The following is a 24,456-nucleotide window of genomic DNA, read 5'->3' as shown; positions in this document are numbered from 1 at the left end:
CATAAAAAAGCTCTAAAAATACCCCAAAAATTCTTAAAATGTCCTGATAAGACCTTAGAAAAACCTAAAAATTCCCTCAAAAACCCTAAAAATACCCTACTCATTAAAAAGTCCTAAAATTACCCTCAATATTTCTAAAAAATCCCTAAAAATACCTCATCTCCTGCAGAGTTGGACATGGGGTGAGGAATTAACTTGGGTTAGAAATCCATTTCAGATTTAGGTAGAGTGTGCTGTTTTGAATTAACTTGTTTAGTCTGTTAAATTTACTGTGTTCGAAAAAGCCTGTAGCTCGCAAAACTGCCTCAAACAAGGTGAAAGGAATGTGAACTTCCAAGCTAGAGGAAGATAAGAGAGGCCCCTTGGACCTTGAAACAAGAAGCAAGCCAAAACTGAGGCTGCAGGAGACAAACGGGCAACCAGAGAGCTCTCTGGACAAGGACTGATAAGAACTAATTGTAGCGCGATGAATATGCATGACCGTATTGCGAAACTTAACGCATATGCAACAGGCTGGGGGACAAAGGAGAGTTTGTCCTCTCGGAGGGTGCGCTCGTTCTTTAAGGAGCTATCCTGCATGCGTCCGGCGCTGAATAAAGATACAAATGTACTTCACGACTTTTACTAGTTGTGGTGTTTTTTCCGCAAATCACGAGGACCCTGTGGGAAACCTGAGTTATGTCACCGGGGCGCGGGGAGAGTGGGGGCTGTGGGGATGATGGAGCGGGAGCTGCGGGCCGCACTCGCGGGGCTGGGGGCCCCGGGACAGGTGCGGCACCGCGGGCTGCGGCTCCGTCCCTGCCCACCCCCGTGTCCGCCGGAACGCGGTTTCCAGCAGCAGGTGCTGGTAGCATGGAGAGCTGCCTTTTGAGCCTTGCTCTCCCCTTGGGTTTTACAGAGGGTGACAGACTCTTCCATTAAGGGTCCAATGTTTATTTTGAACATTTATCCTACAGTGGGATAGTTCAGGTAACAAGCCCTCCGTTGCCTTGCTCTGCCTTACCTGGCCTACCCCTCCATTTCCTTTCCTTGTCTTCCACTGCCTCCCCTTGCCTTGCCTGGACCCCTTGCCTTGCTTTCCCTTGCCTGCCCCTCCCTTTCCTTACGTTGCCTTTACCAGCCCTCCCTTCCCTTGTCTTGCCTTCCCCTCTGTTGTCTTGCCTTGTTTAACCCTCCCTTGCCTAGCGTTTCTTGCCCTTCACTTGCCTTGCCTTACCTACCCCACTCTTGCCTCACCTTGGAATTGCTGGCCCCTTGAATTGCCTATCCCTCCTTTGCCTTCCCTTCCCCTCCCCTTGCCGTTGTCCCCATTTGGACATATGACCCTGGGGCGCGGGCGGTCTCGTCCCCTCCCTGTCCCTTCCTCGCTGTTCTCTCCCTCGTGTTTTTGCATCGAGGTGAGCGCTCCTCGCCTCCCGCTCCCTCGGTATTGCTCGGAGCCGGCACTCAGTCCTGAAGCGCTCACCAGCTGCCCGCTCCTCGGGTCCCTCTCTCTCGGGGTGTTGCTCTGGGGACGGCGCCCTACTCCCCTCCCGCCCTCGCAGCTCGAAACCCATCAGAATATCGGTTGCCAGGCACAGCAGCCCTCGGGCAATCAGAGCGCCTCTTGCTCCGAGTCACCTGTTGCCAGGTTGATCAGCGGAACTCGGCGCCCCGCACACACCAATGGCACCTGCCGTGTCCCGCAGGGCTGCGACCCCCACCCGGACCGCAGCCTCTCCGCGGAAGGGCTTGGCGGAGCGGGGAAGTGCAGATCGGCCAGACTGGTATCCCCTGATGCTGTCCGAGGGTTGTGGCTGTGGTGGGTGACAAGAGTGGCCAGTCAGGGTGGGAGCAAGGCTTGGCTTCGGGCATTCCGGAGGTTTTGGGCGTCCCAGGAAGAGTCAGGACTTGCGGGGTCGGGTCAAAAGAATACATTTTATTGGGAGGAGGTAAATGGGGCCCTCCCACACTGCATTGAGCCTGCCATCGCGGGGAGATCCAGGCATCTGGGCTGTTGAATGGGGTCAGGCAGGGACAACGTAGGATCACGTGGAGTCAGGTGGGGTTAGTAAAGGTCAGGTGAATTGGGATGGAGTCACGCAGGGTTCAAGCAGGGTCACATGGGGTTAGGTAGGGTCACAGCTGGGGTCATGGCCAGTGTCAAGGTGAGGCATAGGGTTGGCAGGGGTGAGACCAAGGCCAGGTGGGGTCCGTCAGGGGGTCACGGTCAGCCAGGTCCAGGCAGTGTCACACAGGGTCAGGTGAAGTCAGGTGTATTCAGGAAGGCTCAAAAAAACCTCAGGTGAGTCACACAGTGTTCAGGAAAAGTAATAAAGTGGTCAAGTGAAGTCAGGCCAGGGTCAGGGCGAGCCCGGGGGCTGGCAGGGCACCATGCGCAGGCGAAAGGGGGGGCAGCGCAGCACCGTGCCCGGCGACCCCCTCAGCCCCGGTAATCCCCCCGGGCCCGGCTCCAGACGGAATTCCCGCAGGATCAGCCCCAGGAACACGAAGAGTTCGGCCCGCGCCAGCCCCTCCCCTGGGCACGATCGCGCCCCGCAGCCGAACGGCAGCAGCGACCGCGAGGGAGCGCCCGGGGCCAAGAACCGCTCTGGGGGACGACGGCTCAGGTTTGAGAGGGGTCAGCGGGGATGGGAGGGACACACAGGCTTTCGGGGGAGCCAGCGCGATGGGGGGACCCAAGACTTTGGGATGGACCCACAAGTTTGGAGGGAACCTGGGGGTTCCCCAGGTTGGACCTCGGGGTTCAGAAGGGAGACATGGGGGTTTGGGGTGACCCAGGGACTTGGAGGGACCCTGAGGCCTGGGGGAGACCCCAGGGCAAGAGAGAGGATTCACATGTTTGGGGAGGGTTCAGACACCCGAGGGGGGGTCTCAGGGGTTTGGGGGGTGGGGGGGGAGAGAGGGGAGGAACAGAGGGACCCACAGGTTTTGGGGAGGGTACACAGATATATGGGGGGGGGACTAGTGGGGATGGGGGCAGAACCACAGGTTTGGGGGAGGGGGTGTGGGTTTGGCGTGATTCAAGCATCAGGGGGCACTTGTGATACCAAGGTGTTCCCAGGACACCCAGGATACCCAGGTGTACCCCATGGTTGGGGGAACCCCGTTGATGTTTGAGGAGACCCCAGGAGCTCTGGGGGGCACTCAGAGTGCAGGCATACCCACATACCGGGCAGGAAGACCTCGGGGTGCTGCCAGATGTCAGGGTCCTGTTGGGCTGCCAGCAGATTGGGGACCAGGATAGTGCCAGCCACCACGGGGAGCCCCCCGAGACTGGAAGGGGACAAGGTGCACGGAAATAGACTGGGGTCTGCTGGGGACTATTGAAAGCTACATGGACCATACTAGGACCTACTGAGGCTCTCTGGGGGCTGCCGGGTATTACTGGATGTCTGTTTGGGTCTATGGGGTTGATACTGGGATCTGGTAGGTGCTACTGGGAGTTATTTGGTGTCTGTTGGAGTCTACTGGGGTTCTCTGGGGTCTTCTGGGATCTAATGATGCCTATTGGAATTTACTGATGCCATACTAGACCTACTAGAATTTATTGGGGGTCTACTGTCATACTGGTGGGATCTGCTAGTGCTATACTGGGATCTGCTGTGAACTACTGGGTGTCAATTGGCGTCTATTGAGGCCATACTGGATCTGCTGGAGTCCTGTGGGAGCTCTCTGGTATCTGGGTATCTGCTGAGGTCTGCTAGGGCCATACTGGAGTCTACCAGGGCTCACTGGGAACTGCTGGAACCATAGTGAGCTTTTCTGGGGGCTACTGGATGTCTACTGGGGTTTAGCAGGGCCACACTGGGACTTACTGGGATATATTGGGAACTCCTGCTGGGATCTTCTGGGCTCTGTTGGGGCCTACTGGGGCTATTGTCGGGTCTCCTAGGATCTACTGGGTGTCTGTTAGGGTCTACTGGGGTCATTCCAGAACCTGCTGGGGACTAGTAGGAGGTACTGGGGTTATACTGGGGCCTTACTGGGACCTAACGAGTCTTACTGAGATTTACTGGGGTCTGTTGAAGCCTACTGGGTCCTACAGGGACTTACCAGGCCGTACTGGTCTATTGGAGTCTACTGTGGCCCTACTTCTACTGGGTCCCCCTGGGATTTACTGGCACCTACTGGTATATTGGAGTCTTACTGGGGCCATACTGGGACCTGATGGGTCTTACTCACTGGGGTCTAATGGGCTCTGCTGGGTTCTCCTGGACCCTACTGATGATACCAGGTGGTCCCTTACTGGTCTGTAGTGGTTCCTCTCAGTTCCCCCTCACCCAGACTGGTGGGTAACGGCTCCTCCCAGCATCTCCCCCACAGTGGCACTGCTCTGTCCTGGTACCTGGTATGGCGCAGGGCGCAGTGGGGCAGCGCCAGGGGTGCAGGGGGCCGCAGACGCAGGGTCTCGCTGATGGTGGCCTGAAGAAGGGGCAGGCGCCCCATGTCCCCTGGCCCAGGGGGTCCCTGTGCCCCCTCCAGCTCCGCCCGCAGCCGCGCCTGCAGCTGCACAGGTGGAGCACAGGTGTGCCGTGTCTGTCATGGGGTATCAGGGGAGGGGGTGCATCCCCGGGGGCACACAGTGGCAATGGGATGACAGGGGGACTCCCCAGAACCCCAGACCCTCCCGAACTCACAAACCTGCCTCTAGGTCCCCAAACCTGGCCCTCTCCCTTGGGGACCCCTTTGAACCCCCAGATCCTTCCAAACTCCCAAACCTGCCCTGGGACCCAAACACCCCCCACAAACCTGCTCCTCCCTCCTCCTTGGGGACACCCCTGAGCCCCCAGATCTGTCTCTTGAGACCCTCTATCCACAGACCCTGAGCCACTTCTCCATGGAAACCCCAAACCAAGGAGCCACATGGGGACACAGACACAGCTCTGAAATGCCTGTGACATCCATGTGGCACCTCAGGGTGGTGCAAGGGCATGGTATTAGCCATGGGGAGGAGGACACGGGGGACATGTGGGACACAGGTGGGCATATGGGACCCCCAAGTACACACATGGAGCCTTGGGACTGTACAGGGGACACAAGGTGCCACACATCATCTGGGGGCAGAACAGCAAGAAACCCATGGAGAAGGGAACATGAGGGACATATAGAACACATACAGGATGTGAGTGGGGACATAGGACCCCTGGGGACACACAGGACCCTCCAGGGCTGCATGGAAGACATGCGTTTCACCTCAGGGCGGTGCAGCAAGAAGGCCACAGCCCAGCCCAGAGCAGCTGCCGTGGTCTCGGTGCCTCCAATGAACAGGTCGACCAGCGCCATGTGCAGCCGGGAGGGGCTCAGGGGGGCCCCCCATGCCCCAGAATTACGCCCCAGCAGCGCCCCCAAAACTGTGTCCGGTGGAGGGGAGGGACACGCCTGGCAAAGGGATGACACGTGTTGGGGGTTTCTCCTGATCCCTGGCTACCCCCAAACGCAGGAGTCCCTTCCAAATCCCCAAGTCCACCCAAACCCCTGGTTCCTCCCCCAAGCCTTACATCTCCCCAACCCCACATCCCCCCCAGACCCTCGGGTCCTCCCATCCCCTTGGGTCCCCCCAAACCTCTGTTTCCCCCAAAATATGTGGGTACCCCCAAGCCCCTGGGTACGCCCCCAAACTCCTGGTTTCCACCCAGAACCTGGGTCCTTCCAGAACCCCATGTATTTTCCAAACCCCTGGGTCTCCCCTGACCCTCTGTTCCAACCAAGCCGCTCCTGACCCTTGGCTGCCCCCCAGCTCCCCAGGCCTCCCCACCTGGTGCCGCTGGATCTGGGCTTCCACAAAGGTGTCACGGTGCTGGACAAGCCGCAGCAGCTTCCGCAATCCCGGGTTGGGCAGGGCCTGGGCATAGGGACTCCATAGGGACCCCCAACCCCCAAGAAACTGTTGACCTCAGAGAGACACCCCCTCCCCCAGAGATGCTGCATGTCTCCTGAGCCCCAGAGAAACCCTATGGCTGCTCCCCTGGGCCATACAGACCACTCCAATGTCCTACAGGCACCCTCAGCTCCATAGAGACACTTCAACCCACCTTAGCCCTATAGAGCCCCCACAACTGCCCCTCCCAGGCCCACAGAGCTCCCCAACACCATATAGATCGTGTAACACTCACTCTAGCCCTATATAGACACAATAACCCCTGTCCAGCCCCATAGAGACCCCATAACTCCCCTCCTAGGGTTATACAGTCCATTCCCAGTGCCATAGACACCACCCAAGCCCCCTATGGACCCCATAAGCTCCCTGTCAGCCCCTCATACCCTTCTCCTGTCCCATACAGATCCTATAACCTCACTCTCAACCCCCTACAACCCCACCAGCCCCATAGCCCTCCCATGGGCCACATAGTCCTGAGACTCATAGCCCTTCCCAGGGCCCTATAGCCCCCCGCAAGGGCCCATAGCCCCCCTGTAGCCCCCCACAATTCCCTCATTGCCCCCATAGGGCTCTATAGCCCCAGGCTCCATAGACCCCCCATGCAGCAAAAAGGCCACAGCCCCATCGGCCACCCAAAGGACCTGCCAGGCTCACCCGCAGCAGGGGCAGCAGGTCAAGCGCGCGTACACTGCTGTGCCCCCAAACCTGCAGCAGCTCCCCCAGGCAGCGGGAGAAGGCCCGGAGCTCCCCTGGAGGGGGCACCTGGAGGAGGACACACCTGTCCAGTACTCAAGTTCTCTCTGGATCCCCCAGAACAACCCCAGCACAATTTCAGACACTTGGGTCCCCTCAAACTCCTGTGTGCCCCTAAACCCCTGCCACCCACCCCCAAATTGCTCAGTCCCCCCAAACAGATGGATGTCCCCTCCACAAACTCCTGGGTTCCCCCCAAACCCCTGGGCCCCCATAAAAACTGGGGTCCTCCTCCAAACCCCTGTCTCCATCCTGGGCCGCCCCCCAAAATCCCCACCAGGTCCCCAAAGAGGAGGCGTGCGATGGTGCTGCAGGTATGGAAGGTGAACACCTCAAAGGGGTCCAGGGGGGCCTCTCCATAGGAACGCAGTTCCTGGGGGAAAGAGGTTAGAGAGAGCCCTGGAGGAAATAAAGGGGGAGTCCAAGGGTGGTTTAGGGGGTCGCAGGAGAGAAGTGGGGAGCTCTAAGGGAGTTTTGGGGACTCACAGGTACAATGCCCTTTTGGGGCGCAGAGGGTGAGGTTTGGGTGGATCAGTTTTGGGGGACAAGGAGTGTGGTGTGGGTGCAGGGTTTGGGGATCAGGTTTGAGATGCATAGATTGGGGGTTGAGTGCAGGGGGCAGGGTTTGGGGGGCAGTTTTCAGATGCAGGGGACATGGTTAAGGTACATGGGTGGGCTTTGGGTGAAGGGAGTGGGGTTTAAGGTATCGGTTTTGGGGTGCATGGGGCAGGGTTTTGCTGGTCAATATTGTGTGGGGATCTGTTTTGGAATGCAGGCAGGAGCAGTTCTGGGGGTGTCAGGGTTGCAGGAGGATCCGTTTGGGGAGAAGTCGTTTTCAGGGTCTCACCTCACACAACTCCCGGCCCTGCAGCCAAAGGAGGGGCCCGAGACGCCCCCCAGCCCGTGCCAGTGCCCCCCGCACTGCTCCCCGCTGCCGCCGCCAGCCGGGGCAGGGGCCTCCCAGTGCCAGGTCCCGGCCCCCCTGTGACACCAGCGACCCTAGCGTTGGGCAGGAGGAGTCAGGGACCCCCAGAAACCCCCCCAGCCCCTATAAGGATCCATCTCCAATACACCAGGGGTGTTCTGCAGGGCCCCTCTACCTCATAAAGCCTCCTTCAACCCCATAGCCACCTCCTCCACAGGACCCTCCGAATCTCGCCAGGACCCCTGGAGGCTGAAGGGTGTGTCTGGTGGGGCAGAGACCTCTAGGGACTGCCCTAGCCCCTGTAGACACCTCTCCAGAACTGCCCCCACCCCCTCCCAGTACCCACGTCCCCAGCCCCATAGGGACCCCCTCAACATCCTGTAACAGCCCCTAAAATCTCATAGGGACCCTCAAAACCTATAAGGATTTGCCATCCCATAGGCCCCCCAAATACTTAGTGACGACCCCCCCCCGGAGCCCCACAGAGAACCCCACAAACCCCACAGGGACTCCCTTCAAATCCCCCGAAGGGCTTCCCTACACACACTCCATAGCGATTCCCCAAAGCCCACAGGAACCCCTCCAACCCCCCCCCACCACAGCCCACCCGGCCTCCCCATACCCAGATAACTGGTGGGGCGCCCCAGCCAGTCTCCCCAGTGCCGGACCAGCGCTTCACGGATGGTTGCCACCGAGCTCGGCACCAGCACGTCTGGAGGGAAGAGTAGGGGATGGGGGGGGACTCCAAAACTGGAGGAGTTCCCAAACCAAGTGGAGAGTTCTGGCGTGGGATTCTGGGGGGAGCGTCGAGGGATTAGGGCCCCAGGAAAGGTTTCGGGGGTTTGAGGAGAGGTCGGAAGTTTGGGGAGGTCCCCACGGCGGGGGGAAAGGGCAGGGTTGGGGGTTCGGAGAGTCCCTAAGGACTAGGGAGAGGGAGGTTTGGGGGGGGCTGTGGGGTCCCGTTTTGGGGCGCCCCCCCCCCACTCACCGCGGCCCCCCAGGCGCAGGCACAGCACGGGCCCGTGCCGCCGCGCCAGGCGGCTCAGGTGCAGCGCCCCCTGCGGGTGCAGCAGGTGCAGCGCGCCCAAGCGCGGGCCGCGCCCACCGCCCCGCCGCCGCCGCGACAGCCGCGACAGCAGCGACAGCAGCGACAGCGACAGCAGCGACAGCAGCGACAGCGACAGCAGCAGCAGCAGCGACAGCAGCAGCGCCGCAGCCGCCATGGCCCGCTGCGGGCGGTCCGGAGAGCCCCTATATTGGGGAACCCCGAAACCACTCCCATGGAGCCCCACCCCTTAAGTCCTGCCCCTCGCAGGTGGAGCACACGCGCCCCACCACGACAACCCCCGCTGGAAGTATGAAAGTGGACCCTAAGCCTCGCCCCATAAAGAGGGCCCCTTGAAACCCCACCCTTTCTGGCTCGGCTTTTATATAGGAGGCTCAAAGCTCCGTCTCTCAATAAACCCTGCCCCTCACCGGCCGCTCTGCCTTTGTAAAGGGGAGTCCTGCCCCTGGAGGCAGCCCCCATCCTCTATAAAACGGACCCGTATGCCCTGCCCCGGAATCCCTGCCTCTAATCCCTAACCCCCCCAAAATGACCCCACCACTATTAAAGTGCCCCCTCAAGCCCTGCCCCTCCAAACACCACCTTATAAAGGGTGTTATAAACGCCAAACACTTGGTTTTTAAATTTTTAAAAGTTTAATAATAATAAAATGGTTATAAGAATAGTAATACAATTAGAGTAATGAAAATTTAGAGTTAGGACAATTACAAGACAATAAAAAGCAAAGAATTACGGATGTCCGGATGCTCTCGGGCACTTAAGCCCAATAAGCATGCCTTGTGAACAAAGGGATAACTTTTAAAAGCAATAGCCTGTTGCATATTCATACATCTCATACATGATGCATAAATTCCTTGCAAATTAAGAACTTTTCTGGTTTTTGTCAACTTCTTCCCCTTAATCCTGGTGGTTCCATAAAGACGGAGAGAAGGTGGAAGGATGTTTGTCTTTTCCGATAAGGAGGCAGTAATTCTTTATGGGCCCCCATCACTGTCATCTCTGTGTGAAGAGTTTCTTCATTATCTCATCTCTTGCTTGAGCTAGTAAAAAAACCCCCACATCCATAGGTTCTATTTTAACTACAAAACTACATTTACCATACTATTAAAATGTTAATACAGCACTTCTAATCAATATAACATAATACATATAGTATTCAATTTAATATTTGCGAAAAGCCAATCATAAAATATGCATTTTTCACAAGGGGACGTGTTAAGCTCTGCCCTCTCGAGGCCGGGTCTGCAGTTATGGGGTTCACCCCCGAACTCTTCACATCAACTTCCCAGGTGCACCCACTCATTCCTCCCCCTTGGGGACCCCCTGGGTCCCCTGTGTGCGCCCCTGACTGAAATTTCCCAAGAACCACCCACCCTGCAGGTGCCTCATCCCTCAAATCCTCGCCTCCCCAAATATCCCCTATCCCAATCCTCACAGCCCTCGTGGGGTGGGAGCCCTTAAGTCCCTGCACCCAGAGCCTCCTTCACGGGTGCCTGCCCCCACTTTGCCTCACTCTGGCAGCAGCGTTTGAGGATCAGAGACATTTATTGGGGTCCAGCAGTAGTGAGGGAGGTCTCCAATAGAGCATGAGTCCTAGAGATGTCCCCTTAGGGGGTGATGTCCCTCCGGTGAGTGGGTCCTGGAATAATGACAGGTGGGGACCCACAATAATCTGAGGAGTGCTGAAGTCAGGAAGGGGACCCCGACCCTGGGATGTGTCACTAGGGGAGTTTGAGGGGCCCCAGGGTGGGGGTCCTCGGGAGGGGTATTGCAGAAGCGAGTTCCAGGTGGGGGATGTCTCAACATGGGGATCCCTCAGGGACCCCGATAAGATTAGGGATGTGAAGGGGTCAGGAGGGCGGCCCCTGTGGGAGGATGCCAGGGCTTGGGTCATGGTGTGGGGATTCCAGGGGTGTTCCCCATCAGATGCTCCTCCTCTGGAGCCCCTGCAGGTCCTTGGGGAGCAAGCTGATGCAGCAGGCAGTGAGCACAGTTATCCTCCATCACCTGCACTCTGAAGCCCCTCAGCACCCCCTGACCCCTTCACAGAATCTCCCAGGGGCAGCAACCACCTAAACACACTTTCAGGGCACAGGGTCCTTTCAAATCCAACCACAGGCAGCCGTCACCTCCTGCAGCACCAGCAGACATAGGGGGACAGGGGGACATGGGGAATGTTGGGGGACATTAGGGGACGTAGGGGATGTGGTGACATGGTGGGACATGTGGGGCCCGGGGAACACGAGGGGGACATGGAGACACTGGGGTCATGGAAGGCACAGGAGGGGGAATGAAATGGATGGGCATAGGGGGACATGGAGGGGGGCTGCGGGAGATACCGGGATATGGGAAGACATGAGGACATCCTGGTCTGGGGCCATCACCCTGGGGAGACCTTGGGGACATGCTGGGAACATGGGAACACCCTGGTTGTCACCATGGGGAGACTGTGGGGACACCCCAGGGACAGGTACCCACTGGAAGGGGACACCTTGGGGACACCCCAGGTAGGGGGACAAGGGACTGACATCTTGGGGATATCCTGGGCATGGAGACTTGGAGGACAACCCCTGGGGACATCCACTGTGGGGAAAGGGGACCCACAATGACATGTGGGGGCATGGAGACAGCCCTCTAGGGACCCCCTAACGGGACAGGGAGACAGTGCCACCACAGGGGAAGGGGAGCAGGGGACATCCAGGCTGGGAGGCCTCTGGGGGATGGGTGGACACAAGGACATCAGGAGGCACACAAGGACACTGAGGGAGGACAAGGCCACCATGGGGTGGGGGGAAGGCAAGGACATGGTGGGGCTGGAACAGTGTGGAGGGGGGGCCTTTGTGTAGCAGGGGTCCCAGGGAGTCTTTAGGGGGGGGTCCCAGGGTGGATTTGGGTGGTCCTGGGGACTTCTCAGCAGATGTTTGCGCATCTCAGGGTGGATTTGGGGGATCCAGCGGGTGGTGAGGGATCCCAGGGGGTCTGGGGAGTGTCTGGGGGGATCCTGGGGTGGATTTGGGGGCATCTAATGGGGGTTGAAGGGTCCCAGGGAGGGGTGGAGCTCCCAGTCACTCTGGGATGTACTAGGGTGGATTTAGGGTGTCTGGAGGGTTCCAGAGAGTGTTTGTGGGGATTCTGAGGGTGGAGCTTGGTGTTCCATGGTAGACTGGGGGGACAGCAGTCTGGAGGGTCCCAGAAGGTGTTGGGGGGATTCCTGGGAGGGAGAGGTTTCCAGCTTACATTTGGGGGCTGCCAGAGGGGTCCAAGGGAGTAGAGGGTGTCGGGGGGGGGGGGGGTGTCTTGTGGTGAATTTGAGGGGTCAGGATGTCCCTGAGTGGATTTGGAGTGTCCCAGGGGTTGTTTGCGAGGATCCCGGGGTTGATTGTCCTGCCCTCACCCATATGGACCAGATTCTCAGCTATCAGCAGGCATCCTTTCTTCTTCAAGGTAGGATGGAGAAGGTGCAAACCGTTTGGACACCAGCAGCCCTCCCTTAGCCTGAACAGCTGGGCTGCTTGCCCCAGCACCTCTAAGAGCTGGGCCACGAACCAAGTCATTACCTGTGCCTGGAAAATCAGTCCATCTCCCACAGAACACCAGGGAACTGGCCCCTCCCAGCCTAGGTAGGCACCTAACACACCTGCCTCCACCCAATCCCCTCAGCTGCCCAAGTCAACCAGATGTGCACTGCAGGACCAGCCCAGAGCCCTTCAGCCATCAGAGAAACAGAACCCGCTCTTGGACAGCTTCAGGGGGCGATTAGTGGTTTCAGAATAAAGGCAGAATGATGAAACACAGGCCAGCACAGTCATCTGGGTCGTAAGGGCAGCAAACGCAGGAACTCACCAGTTCTTGTGTGAGGTGGGGGATGCGGATACTGGGAGCGACAGCAGCAGGGTGTGTGGGGCACAAAATAGTGTTCCTGGGCACGCTGGTACGAGCATGAGATTGCAGGCCAGGCAGGCTGAGGAGGGTCCCCAGGCTGAGGAGGAGGCAGTGCTCTGTGTTCACCTCTGCTTAAGCTCAAGCCTATACTAGGGCCTTGGCCAAACAACTTCAGTTTCTGATCATGTATTGCAGCACTTTCTCCCATTCTCAGGTTTTCATGCATTTAATGCTGCTGCTCAATATTCTTTTCCTTCAGAGCTGCAACTATAGTCTCCATCCAAAGGAGAGCTGTTCATCTCATGAAGAAAATGCAAGAGCAGAAGAACTAGGCCTGAATGTGGATAGAGCGGCCACGACTCACTGCTGTGGGCCAGAGGTCACCCTTGGTCTTGCTGATGGGGAGGCAAAGCTCCGTGACGTTCACATGGGGAGCACAGACCACAGGGAGCACAGGAGGTCCCAGGGAGCACAGACCACAGCACTGAGGTCTGTCCCAGGTGTGGAGAAGTGCTGTGGGGCAACAGGTGGGTGTCCTCCCCTGTGGGGGCTGCCAGCGTGAAGGAAGAGCAGGAGCTGTGGGAGCCTTCCCTGAGCTCCAGGCTGGCCTGGGTGGAAAGTCCTCAGGGGGTGCCTGGGCCCCGAGGGAGGCCAAGGGCCCAGAGCACCGCAGGGCTGAGGCAGGAGCTGGAGAGAGGCACAGGGCCGTGCAGGGAAGGCACCCCAGACCCCACAGGGAAACAGGCAGGTCTGCCCAGTGCATCAAAGAAAAGCTTTCCCTGCACTGCCTCAGTACCTCACAGAAAAATTTTCCCTGCCTTGCCTCAGTGCATCACCAAAAGGTCCCCCTAACACCTCCTCTACTCAGCAGGCCAGGGGTGCCCAGCCCTGGAGACTCCTGGACAGGGTGGATGGGGCAGAAGCTGCCGCTGGCTTCATCTTGCCCTCAGACCCTGTGGGCTGCACCACCAGAACTGTGGGGTCACCTCACCGACACCAGGTGTCGGTGTCCAAGTCAGAGCCCACACGTGGGATGTGGTGGTGCAGCAGTCACAGGGGATGGGAGTTTAGCACCCTTCAGGTACTGCAGGTGTACTGCAAAAGGGGGCAAGGGTCCTTGCTGGACCCACAGGGTCCTAGAGTTTACTCCCATCCAAGCACCTTTAAATTGGAAGCATTGGAATCACCCTGAACTGGGCACCCAGCCTTGAACTGGGTGCACCGATCACCCAATTGCCAACTGCAACTGTGGCAAACCTGGTATTTTAAGAGGTGGGCACCCCCCAAGCTGGGACCAGCATCCTCCAACAGGGACCACTGGGATGCACGTGGCAGAGACCCACCTCCAAACTAGGTTGCCTTAACAGGAAGATTGCAGACTGGAACTCTCCCTTACTGGAAAAACTGGGACCCTCATCTTCGCAGGACAACCCACACCAGCTCTGCCAAATGTCACCTGTTGAAACAGACCTACAAGGCACCCCAAGGTGGGTGTCACTGCCCCTCCCACAGTTACAAGTGCAGGGCAGTGGGTAAAGGAACAGAACCAGCTGAAGCACTAAGGACCCCCGTGGATCAGTTCAGTGCCCACACCAGCTTACTCTCTTCACTCTGGATCCTACTGGGGGGACTGGCGTAACCACCCCACTGACAGGGGTCCTCCTGCCCCCTCAACACCCTTCTTTCTCCTTCACCAGTGCCAAACCCTGCCCTCCCCAGCTGGGGACAGAAGGGGACTGCTATGGTGTATGTAGTTTAACTCGTTTTATTTAGACTTGAAGGTAACTGCGGCCCAGTGGGACCGTGACCCAGTAGAAACGCAGCAGTACATCAGGACTGGGGTGGGAGCGGGTGAGCTGCAGTGGGGCGTGGTGCCCAGGCTGCCCAAGGAACGGTCAGTTGGTGAGAGAAGGGTTTACGAGAGCTGCCCGCAGTCGGTGATGGTGATCTTCTTGCTTGTTTTGCCATCTTTGGAGCCACAGCGCTCCATGGCCTCCACCACATTCATTCCCTCCTTGACGCGGCCGAAGACGACATGCTTGCCATCCAGCCTGCCGGAGAGAAGCACCAGTCGCAGCCGGTCCCCGATATCCCCCAAGAGAGGGGATATCTCCCAGATGCAGACCCCCAAGCTTCTCCTCCCGTAGCCCACGACTCACCACTCAGTCTTGGCAGTGCAGATGAAGAACTGAGAACCGTTCGTATTGGGGCCGGCATTGGCCATCGACAGGATACCAGGACCCGTGTGCTTCAGGATGAAGTTCTCATCTGGGAACTTCTCCCCATAGATGGATTTGCCTCCAGTGCCATTGTGACGTGTGAAGTCACCACCCTGTGAAAAGGCAACATTTCAGGTCATGGGTGCAGAAGAACACTCTGGAACTGGGTGCAGGCAAGAGACAGAACCAACCTCTCACCCTAAACCTACCAGTATCCAACTCCAAAACCCAGCTGAGTGCCAGACTGCCTGACCCACCCACCCACCCACCCAATGCAGCAGGAGCACCACGCACCTGGCACATGAACCCAGGAATGATTCTGTGGAAGCAGGACCCCTTGTAGCCGAAGCCCTTCTCACCAGTGCTCAGAGCACGGAAGTTTTCTGCAAAGGAAATAAAGCCCCACCATGAACAGGTTTATTTGTTGAGAGTTCAGGACAATACTAGGGCTTGGTGCAGTTGCAGTGCAGCCAAAATTGCTTTACCAACCTGCTGTCTTCGGGACCTTGTCTGCAAACAGCTGTGAAGAAAGGAAAGGCATTTGTCAAATCTGGGCTGATGACTGGCCACTGTCCCCCACTCCCCGAGGCCACCTCCAGACTGCAGGGATCCCCCCAGACACTGCCCGGAGCCCAGGGACTCCCTCTAGGTGTGGGCTTCTCAGCAGTGCCAGCAGCTCTAGATTCCTTCCCGCATCACACGGTTATCTGCAAGCTCTGAACTAACAGCTGCGGCGTCGCGCATCTCACCAGCGGGGCAGAGAAGTGTTCGTTCCGCTGGCCTGAATTAAATTAAACATTAATGTGCCCGAAGCCTTCCTGGGCGGGGCGCCGCCTCCCAGCGCTCCAGGAGGATTTCGGGCTGGATGCGCCACCCGTGCGGGAGCGCGGCCCCGAATCTGCAGCAGCCGCGGCACCCGGAGGAAGCCCAGCCGCGCCAGGGATGCTCTGCGCCCCGGGCGGGGTGATAAATGCTTTGCCCTCCAGCGACAATCCCGCGGTGATCGGGTTGCCGGCACTCTCCGCCGGCATCCCCGGACTCGGGCAGCATTGCCCGGGAGCTCGACACGGCTCATCCCGGTGCTCCGGGGGCTTGCGATAAAATGGCGGCGGAGCAGCCACGGCCGCGACCCGCAGTGGGGGGGGGGAACTGCCGCGCCCCCCCGGCCCCGGGGCGGAGCGGAGGCGCGGCGGGAACACGGCGGCAGCGAGGCCGGCGGTAACGGGGAACGAGCGGTACCGGCCCAGGCGCGGACGCATCGCCGTCGGCGATGGCGCGCCCTGGGCTGGCATCGCGCCGCCGCGGGGCCCTTTGTTCGCCCCGCCGGGCCGGGGGCGCCGCGGCCCCGCAGCCGCGCCCCCGCCGCGCACGCGCGGCGCAGGCCGGCCCCCCACCGGCCCCGCGCGTCCGGCAAGGAGATGGCAACGGCGCCCCCCGCCCCTCCCCAGTCGCCTCCCGCGCCCACCTCGAAGGTGACGCGACCCAAGGGCTCGCCACTAGCGGCGATGTCGAAGAAGACGACGGGGTTGGCCATGGCGAGACACGAGCACGGCAGCAGACACTCGTCCGGGCGGCGGGCGCGGCGCAGCAGAAGGAGCGCACTCCCCCGCCGCCCATTATATAGGATGGAGGAGGGCCCGCCTCCCCCGCAGCGCCGGCCAACGGCTGCTGGCGGAGTGGCGGAGTGGCAGGGCAGGCAACCAATCGGCGGCGCCGTTTGAAAGAGGGGGGGAAGGGGGGAAAAGCGCGGGCGGGGCGGGGGCCGCGGTCCGGCGCTGGGCAGGGCGCGGCGCGCATGCGCCGTGCGGAGAGCAAGGAGCGGCGGGATGGGGCGGGAGCGGCGCCCGGCCGCCGTGCGGGGCGGTTCCGGGGGGGCGGCGGCGATGCGGCGGCACCAGGGCGTGTGGGGGGCTTGGAGCTGCTGGAGCTGCGGCCCAGCCCTGGCAGCCTACCGCCCGACGTGGGGAAACACCCGATTCCCCTCCTCCGCCGTCGGCCCGCAGCGCCGCCCAGCCGGCCCCGGTTAATGATTGACGCCCCAGGTCCGGTTCACCGCCCGGCCCGGCCTCCGCTGCTCGGGGATAGGGCAGGATTCCCTCCCCCCTCTGCCCGGAGAGAGGGCTGGATCCTCCCGCCCCCCGCGGACCTCCCCTGCTCGCTCAGAGAGGGGTCGCGGGGCCAGCTCCAGAGCGGGATGACAAAAGATGGGGGACACACGTGACCCTGCAGAAGGATCCTTTAATAGCCATCGGGGACATACAGGGCAACCCGGCGCGGGGCCAGTGGGAGCCGAGCTCCGCACCCCACACCAGACCCGTGCGGTATAAAGGGCAGCAGCATTTGCACATTGATGGGGGGCACGGGCAGCCCCGCAGTGACACACTTGCCTTTAAATATGGGGGGTCTCGGGGGAGCAGTAGTGTTTCTACACTATGTACAGCCTTGTGCTTCTGGGGGGGCTCAGCCCCTCTGTCCCATCGCAGCCCTTTGAGAAAGCCCCCGCTGTGGGGGTCCCAGCTCTGCAGCAGGCAGGGGCACACAGTGCTGCCCCCCAGCCCCGGGAGGGGGGCGAGGATGGCTCAGTTATTCTCGAAGAGAGAGAGGAGGTCATCGTTGCTGCTGCTGGGCAGGTCGGGGGGCCCCAGGTAGGAGAGCAGCTCGTCAGGATTCGTCAGCTCGGGCAGGAGCTGGAGACGGCAGTGTGTGATGATCGGCTCCCCGCCAGCTTCTGCCCACCCCCCCCGCAGCAGCTGGAGCCTTGTCCACCCCCCTGAGTACTCACGTCGAGGGTAGCCTCCGAGCCATCGCCCGCCGCAGCCACGCTGGGTGCGGGGGGGAAGACGAGGTCGGCGGTGTGGGCCGGGGGTCCCAGGGGTTGCCGTACCACTGCGCCCCGGGAGTGCAGCGTGGAGCCGGGCTGGCTGCCCGAGGGAGCGCTGTGCAGCCCCGTCTGCACTGCGGGGTGGGACGGCTCCAATCGTCCTGGAGGGGGAAGCTGGGCAGTGGGGGGAAAGAGCATAGCCATGAGATCCTCCCTCCCCTGGGACCCCCGAGCCCCACCACGGTGAGACGCGAGGGCTTGGGGGGAGTCCCTCCACCCACAGCCCAGCTCACCTGTGCAGGCAGAGGGGGCACAGGAGGCTTCTCAGGGGCCAGAAGGCTGCCTGGGATGTTGGGCTGGTAGGAGATGGAGGAGGGGCCTGGTGTGAAGTCACTCAGTGTTGAGGTGCCAGGGACACCAGCGGCAGCAAAAGGCTCTGGGAAGCCCCCAGGACCCAGAAAGCTGGAACCTGTGAGAGGAAATGGGGCAATTGGGGGACACACACACAGGGATGGAGTTCAGTCCTGTCCCCCATGGGTCCCCCCCGTACCCGGGGTGCCGTAGTCTGTGGCAGCCCCCGCTGGAGGCTGTGACAATGCTGGGAAGGGCACAGAGCCAGGCCCCAGGGCCGCAATCATCTCCATGATGTTGGGCAGCACCATGTGCGCAGGACTGAGTGTCCGGCACCGCTTCAGCGCTGGCCCCTCCGGCTCCTCCTTGATGTGGACATCAGGTTTGATAGGGACGGGTTTCCAGCTGCAGGTCGGGTCAATGGTGATCTCCTCATGCTCTGAACTGGGGGCAGCAGGAGCACAGGAGAGGTGAGGTTGGGGCACTGGCTGCACAGCCCCCCCCAGGGCTGGCACAGGACCAGGCATGGATGGACAGACAGCCAAAGGGAAGGCACTTACTTCTGGATGTAGATCAGGATGCCCAACATGTACTGGTCAACCTCCAGCCCCTCCAGCAGGGCTGTCTTACTGCAGGCAGAGTGAGAACAGAGTAAGGTAAGGGAACCCCCACCAGGCAGGAGCCCTCCCCCTAAGGCAAGAACTACTCCTCTCCCAGGGCAGGAAACACATCCCCCACAAGCAGTGAAACACACACCCATGCCCTGCAGGCAGACAGCAGGGCATGGCCCCATTGCGGACCCCACTCACTTGCAGACAGGACACCGCCAGGTCCCCCTCTCGCAGTTGAGCTGCAGGTATGACTCCAGGTCAAAGCACTGTGGGGACAGCAGCAGCTGAGATGGAGAAGGCAGGATATTGGGTGGGGGATAGCCCCAGCACCCTGTCGTCACCACGCCCTACCTGTATGTGCCGGCAGTCATGACCCCTGGCTGGAAGCTGGATCCTCCGGAAGGTGATAGGGCACTTGAGGGACACCTTGATGGCCGTCTGCTCCACGCCGTCCTCACCATTGGGTCCTGGTGTCCCCGGGATGGTCCCACTGCTGAAGTTGCGCTTGACTGGGAAGGTGAGGGCGAGGGGCACCAAGGGTCAGAACCAGGACCCTGGGATGGGGGTGGCACCATGGTGGCACCCGGGCAATACTGCACCATCACCCCCATGCTGCTGTGGCCTCCCCGCCACAGTGCATCCTCCTAACCCCCCGCAGCCAGGTGCTCACTTTTGGTGATGCAGTGCTCAGCGGGGAGCAGGCGCTTCTTGATGAGCCCCTGCAGCACCGAGCGCACCGAGGGCCGATGCACCAGCTGCAGGACGAACAGGTGGGACTGTGGAGAGATGGGAGGCTGAGCTGTGGCCCCAGCCACCACCCTCCCACTCCTGGTACCCTCCTGGTGACTCACACAGCAGCAGGCGGTGACAGTGATCTGGATAGTGTTTCTGCCGGGCTGGCAGACGTGCTTCAGGTAGAGCGGCTTGTGGGAGGTCTTGTTGTCACCACGCTCAATGGTGAGTGGCGTGGCATTGACGCTCACCTGCACGGAGGCCGGCCAGTTGGTGTTCATCTGCCGGTCCTCGTGGTGGTAGCACTTGAACTGCAGCTCCAGGTCAGGCCTGGGGACAGGCAGGGTGTGGGCAGGGGGTGTGTCCGCACGCGAGCCACCGCACCACGTGTCACCCCACCATGCTGCTCCGGGCCCACGCAGAACCATGCGGTGCTAAGCCGTTCCATGCTACACTGAGTCATATGGCACTGTGACAAACCCCGACAGTACCACAGCACAGCACTGTGCCAGGCCACACCACATCCCACCGTGCTGTGCCGCAACACGCCGAACACCAAGACACCCCGCTGAACCACGGCAAGTACAGCTGTGCCAAGCCACACTTCGCACCATGATGCAGGACAGTGCCGTGCCAAGCCATACCAGGCCACGCACCCCCGTGCCACACGGCACCATGCAGTGCCCAGCTGTGCTGCCCACTCCACACGGTGCCGTACAGTACCCGCCGAGCAGCACTGTGTGACGCTACGAAGCGTCCCCACCTCATCATGAGGGTCTTGTAGACAGAGTCACGGAGCTGGAAGACGTGGTTGCTGACAGCCAGGTTGTGCTGCAGGCGGAAGGGCTCCAACACCACGCCGTCCCGAACCGGGAAGGTCAGTCGCAACTCCTCGCCGGGGGCCGGCCCTGCGGGACGCCGCCATCAAGGAAACAGACACCTTCCCCCCGGGCGCCAGCCACACCCTGGCCGCGCCCCAGCCGTGCTCCGCCCACGGCACAAGGATCCACCCTGCAGGAAGCCCAACCTCCACCACGCGACCCTGCCCACCCCGGAAACCGCACCCCATGCAGCGCAAAGCTCCTCCCACCCAAAGCGGCCCCACCCCCGGGGCCACGCCCCTCCCGCCCCTGGAGAGGAAGCCCATCCCAGCGCGGATTCCTCCCGCTCCCTCCAGGAAACCACACCCTACCCAAGCCCCTCCCGATCCAGGTGGTCCCACCCTTAAAGCAGACGCCCCCCACCAGAGCAGCACTCCTGATAAAGCCCCGCCCCCGAGGCCACACCCTTCTACCAAGCCCCTCCCACTAGCCACAGGCAGCCCACCCCCAAACCTGACAGTGGCCACGCCCTCTTCTCTGAAGCCGCTCCCACCCTCCATTTAAAGGGGCAACGGCCACGGAGCTGTCACGAGTGAGGGCTCCACCGGACTGCCCGAGGCATGGGGGTGATTTCTGCGAAGTGCCCCCCTCACCCGCACCAGGGACACCCACCTGAAGGAGACGGGTGCAGGGGGGCAACGCTCGGCTTCATGTCTGCCAGGAAGGGCGACTTGACATCCTGACCAGGGGACGCATAGGCGGGGATGCCACTGCCCGGTGTCATGGGCGGCGTGGGGTTCCCGGCCAGCGGCGAGCTGGGGTACCCCGGCAGTGACCGGCCCGGCTGTAGAGGCAGCATGTGCCCTCAGCGTCCAGCCAGGCCAGCAGAGCCCCCCACCCCACCCGCTGCCAGACTCACCCCGTTGATGGCTGCTTGGCTGTAGGTGCTGAAGCTGGCGCTCTGCCCATTGAACTGGTCAGCTGGCTATGGGAGGAGGAGGGTCTCCAGGGGCTGGCACCGGGGATGGTGGACACCCATGGCCTTCACCCCTTGCCCACCGTTCCCCCTGTGGTACCTTGTAATAGGGTCCGGCACTGCCTGAAGCGGAGAGGTACTGGCCCATGCTCTGCTGCAGCCTGTGGCCAGGGTATGAGGGGGACGGAGCGGAGGACTGGGGGGCGCTGGGGGCATACTGGGCACCAGCTGCAGCGTACTGCCCGCCCTGGAGGTACTGCTGTGTTGGGTACCCCTGTAGGGCCAGGGAGTCAGCACCAGTGGGAAAGGGCGGCACCGTATGCCATAGCCTTCACCAATGCAGCACTCACCTCATTAGAGTATGCCCGCTTGAGGCCCTGGCGGGGCAGCTGCTGGCTCTGGGGAGGTCCAGGGTAGGTGTGCTGAGGCACTCGCTGCCCACCATAGAGGGGGCCAGTCCCGGGTGCCCGCACTGGGCTCATGCTCACAGGGGAGACACCAGAGGGGGCCACAACACCTGCCATGCCAGCTGGGCTCATGCTGTTGGGGCCACGGGGTCCAGCATGGGGCAGGAACTGGCTGCTGAAAGACTGCCCTGTGCCCATCTGCAGCAACGAAGAGAGAAGGGTCACGGCAGGGCAGGGGGGCTGTCAGCTCCCCAGTTCTGTCACAGCCAGGCTCTTACCGCACCATACTGGCTCAGCTCCTGGCTCTGTTTCTCCTGCAGTGCAGCCACCGTCGCCGTGGCTGTGGCCGTGGCTGTGGCAGCAGCAGCAGCCACAGCAGCAGCTGCTGCTGCCTGGGTGAAATCAGCAGTGGCCCGGCTGGCGTGCGAGGGGAGCCCCATCCCTCCGGGGCCACTTGGGCCACCGTTGTAGCTGGAGAACAGAGAAGCAGGAAGGGGAATGCAGTGGCCCTGCAGCAGGGCACATGCCAGGCCACAAAGCACAGGGCTGGCCTTACCTGGCAGCGAAGCCCGGCCCACTGGGGTAGGCGTTGCGCCCGTAGACACTTGGCTGCACATACCCCTTCGCTGGTGCCCCCTCAGCAAAGGGCTGCTGTGGCAGGAATGGCGGTGAGCTCATGCCTGAGCTGGTGCCTGCCATGCCAGGCAGCAGTGGGGTGCTGGAGCTGCTTCCCCCAGGGCCCATGGGGCTGCCAAAAACCTGGAGGGTGCAGTGGGAGGCAGTGGGTCAGGCAGGGGCAGTGGCATCCAGGTGCGGGGGATGCCTGGGGCGGGGGTGCTGCTGGTACCTGGCTCTGGGAGGGGTTGCTGACACCCCAGACAGTGGTTACCACGGAGAGGGATCCCGGCGGCTGATTGGTGCTTGGTTGCCAAGGAACAGCCTCGTATGCAAATGAACCATCACTAGAAAGAAAAACAAATTAATGAAGATGAAGGACAGAGGAATGGAGGGACAGAGGGATGGAGGGATTGAGGAAATGAAGAGATTAAAAATGCAAGGGATGGAGGGACAGACAAGGGGATGGATGCATGGATGGAAGGACGGAGGAATGGATGGGTAGATGGATGGATGAACGGACAGATGGACGGAGGGATGGATGGGGTGATGGATGCATGGGTGGATGGAGGGACGCTGCCCCGGCGCCCACCCGTGGGGCGCAGGCGGCAGCGAGGGTTTCATGGGGTTCATGGAGCTCATCAGCGGGTGTGGGCTGGGTCTTCCGAGGCCGCGGCGGGCACTGCGGGACGGCGGCACCGTCTGTCACTGGGGCTGCGGGAAGCAGTGGAGCGGCGGGTGAGGGGCGGCCGCCCCCGGAGAGGCTGGGGCGGGGGGACAGCCCGTAGGCTTCGCGACCCCCCAGCCTCCGCGGCCGGGACTTGGCGTCCGGCCCGCGGCTGGCACGGGGCGCCGGCCGGCACGCGCCGCCGCCGCTCCGGGCCGCCCCTCCCGCTCCGGCCACCGCGGCTCAGACCTCCCCGGGGCGGCGGGCGCCGGGGGGAACCACGGGGACTTCCCGGGGAAGGGACGGGGCCCCCGGCTCGGCACTGCACTCCCGCTGCCCGGGGGTATTTCCAGCCGGGCCCGGCAGCGGGGGGCCGGGGGTCACCGGCGCTTTCGGTTCCTCCCGGCGCCGCGGGAGGGCGGCGGAGACGGGGTCGCCGGGAGGAAAGACACGGAGAGGGGAACACCCGCGGCGGGCCTGCCCCGGCTCCCGGGAGCCGCCACCACGGAACCACCGGCCTCCGGCGCCCCTCGCCGGCGGTGACAGCCCCCTCCGCTCCTTCCCCGGCGGCACCGCAGGGACAGGCCCCGGCACCCGCCCCCCCCCATTGCCATGGCAACCACCCCCACCACCCCCGGCACGACGGGGGGGGCCCGCGGGGGCACCGCCGGCCCCGCCCGTCCTCCGCCCCGTCCCCCCGGCCGGCGCTCCCGCTCTCACCGCGGCGGCGGCCCAAGATGGCCCTGGCGGCGCGGGGCGCGCGCGGCTGCGCGGAGGCTGCGCGGGATCTTCAGCCGCGCGCGGCTGCAGCTCCGCGGAGGGGGGGGGGAGGGGGCGGGGCCGAGGGGCGGGGCCGGGCCGGGCCGCCGCGCACAATGGGGGCCGCGCGCTCATCGGCATGCAGGCCCCGCCCCCGCCCGGCCAGGCGCGGGTAGCCGAGCGCCGAAGAACGGTCCGGGCTGCGGGGCGGCGCGGCGCGCGGGCATGCGGCACCGCGCGGACGGCGCGCGGCGACGGCGCGCGTGGCCCCGTGTGCGCGACAGCACGGCCACGCGTATGCGACGGGGTGCGTGGGGCGAACCCACCCCCCCCCGCCCGCCCCGACCTCCCTCCTGCAGCTGCGAGGCCCGTGTCGCACCGAAAAGTGGCGGTGGGTTCTGGGGACAGCGACAGCGAGTCCCAGCTGGGATTGCCCCCGTCGCCCCTGCCCCCCAAGAACGTCCCGTGGGAGGACGCGGTGGGCTCTGGAGATGAGAACAATGAGACCCATGTAGGAGATCACCTCCCCCGACCCCCACTCAGGACCTCCAGTGGGAGGACGCGCCACCCAGCACCAGCCCTGTCCGTCCCCGTGGGGGCTCACAGCTGGGGGATGGTGCAGACACAGAGGGGAAAAACATGCTCCCCAAGGACAGGCAAAACTGAGACGGGGCCACAGCACTCTTACACCTGCCTGGGCCCTCAGGACGTGCAGATGCACTTTCTCCTTCCTCCAAGAGGCAGTGGCTGCGCACGGGCAAGTCCAAGACTGAGAGGAACTGGGAGGAACCTGACTCATTGCACTGGACACCCCCATAGAAGAGCTCTGGGGGCCAGCCTCTCTTGGGGGGTATGGGACACCCCCAGAGAAGAGCCCCAGGGACCAGATATTCCAGGGGTCTGGGGGGCCATGGGTCTTACCCACCATGGCAGCAGGCAGCCCCCAGACCCTCATGCTCCCAGGGTGGCT

General features: G+C 62.0%; 3 protein-coding genes across 5 annotated transcripts in view; all 3 read right to left on the bottom strand.

Moving 5' to 3' along the window:
• Nucleotides 1-2,046: 2,046 nt before the first annotated feature.
• LOC137463311 (steroid 21-hydroxylase-like) lies at nucleotides 2,047-8,782 on the bottom strand. Its single transcript, XM_068174412.1, has 10 exons — nucleotides 8,548-8,782; nucleotides 8,182-8,271; nucleotides 7,482-7,633; nucleotides 6,912-7,007; nucleotides 6,536-6,643; nucleotides 5,759-5,845; nucleotides 5,197-5,382; nucleotides 4,349-4,509; nucleotides 3,173-3,276; nucleotides 2,047-2,590 (listed from the first exon to the last, which is right to left on the bottom strand). The coding sequence occupies exons 1-10, from the start codon at nucleotides 8,780-8,782 to the stop codon at nucleotides 2,343-2,345; spliced, it is 1,467 nt and encodes a 488-aa protein (XP_068030513.1). The 3' UTR covers nucleotides 2,047-2,342.
• Nucleotides 8,783-14,256: 5,474 nt separating this feature from the next.
• On the bottom strand, nucleotides 14,257-16,338 carry PPIA (peptidylprolyl isomerase A). Its single transcript, XM_068174331.1, has 5 exons — nucleotides 16,192-16,338; nucleotides 15,216-15,246; nucleotides 15,021-15,109; nucleotides 14,667-14,839; nucleotides 14,257-14,558 (listed from the first exon to the last, which is right to left on the bottom strand). The coding sequence occupies exons 1-5, from the start codon at nucleotides 16,258-16,260 to the stop codon at nucleotides 14,423-14,425; spliced, it is 498 nt and encodes a 165-aa protein (XP_068030432.1). The 5' UTR covers nucleotides 16,261-16,338; the 3' UTR covers nucleotides 14,257-14,422.
• Nucleotides 16,339-16,947: 609 nt separating this feature from the next.
• The window catches only part of ZMIZ2 (zinc finger MIZ-type containing 2), a 40,901-nt gene continuing 33,392 nt past the window's right edge, over nucleotides 16,948-24,456 (bottom strand). Inside the window, exons 2-19 of one of the 3 annotated variants that reach the window (XM_068174321.1) lie at nucleotides 22,653-22,769; nucleotides 22,293-22,407; nucleotides 22,002-22,204; nucleotides 21,724-21,916; nucleotides 21,389-21,643; nucleotides 21,139-21,312; nucleotides 20,982-21,047; nucleotides 20,735-20,906; nucleotides 20,005-20,149; nucleotides 19,361-19,571; nucleotides 19,180-19,285; nucleotides 18,861-19,018; nucleotides 18,708-18,775; nucleotides 18,459-18,527; nucleotides 18,098-18,342; nucleotides 17,841-18,016; nucleotides 17,509-17,721; nucleotides 16,948-17,413 (exon numbers count right to left, since the gene is read on the bottom strand). In XM_068174321.1, the coding sequence (XP_068030422.1) occupies nucleotides 17,306-17,413; nucleotides 17,509-17,721; nucleotides 17,841-18,016; nucleotides 18,098-18,342; nucleotides 18,459-18,527; nucleotides 18,708-18,775; nucleotides 18,861-19,018; nucleotides 19,180-19,285; nucleotides 19,361-19,571; nucleotides 20,005-20,149; nucleotides 20,735-20,906; nucleotides 20,982-21,047; nucleotides 21,139-21,312; nucleotides 21,389-21,643; nucleotides 21,724-21,916; nucleotides 22,002-22,204; nucleotides 22,293-22,407; nucleotides 22,653-22,702 (2,727 nt within the window). In that variant the 5' untranslated portion in view covers nucleotides 22,703-22,769 and the 3' untranslated portion in view covers nucleotides 16,948-17,305. Of the gene's footprint in view, nucleotides 17,414-17,508; nucleotides 17,722-17,840; nucleotides 18,017-18,097; nucleotides 18,343-18,458; nucleotides 18,528-18,707; nucleotides 18,776-18,860; nucleotides 19,019-19,179; nucleotides 19,286-19,360; nucleotides 19,572-20,004; nucleotides 20,150-20,734; nucleotides 20,907-20,981; nucleotides 21,048-21,138; nucleotides 21,313-21,388; nucleotides 21,644-21,723; nucleotides 21,917-22,001; nucleotides 22,205-22,292; nucleotides 22,408-22,652; nucleotides 22,868-24,456 lie in introns of those variants that run through there. The other 2 variants (XM_068174324.1, XM_068174320.1) reach the window with 2 other exon arrangements.

Source organism: Anomalospiza imberbis, chromosome 28 (genome assembly GCF_031753505.1).
Source record: "Anomalospiza imberbis isolate Cuckoo-Finch-1a 21T00152 chromosome 28, ASM3175350v1, whole genome shotgun sequence".
Classification (NCBI taxonomy): domain Eukaryota; kingdom Metazoa; phylum Chordata; class Aves; order Passeriformes; family Viduidae; genus Anomalospiza; species Anomalospiza imberbis.
This window is presented reverse-complemented; position numbering and strand designations above follow the sequence as displayed.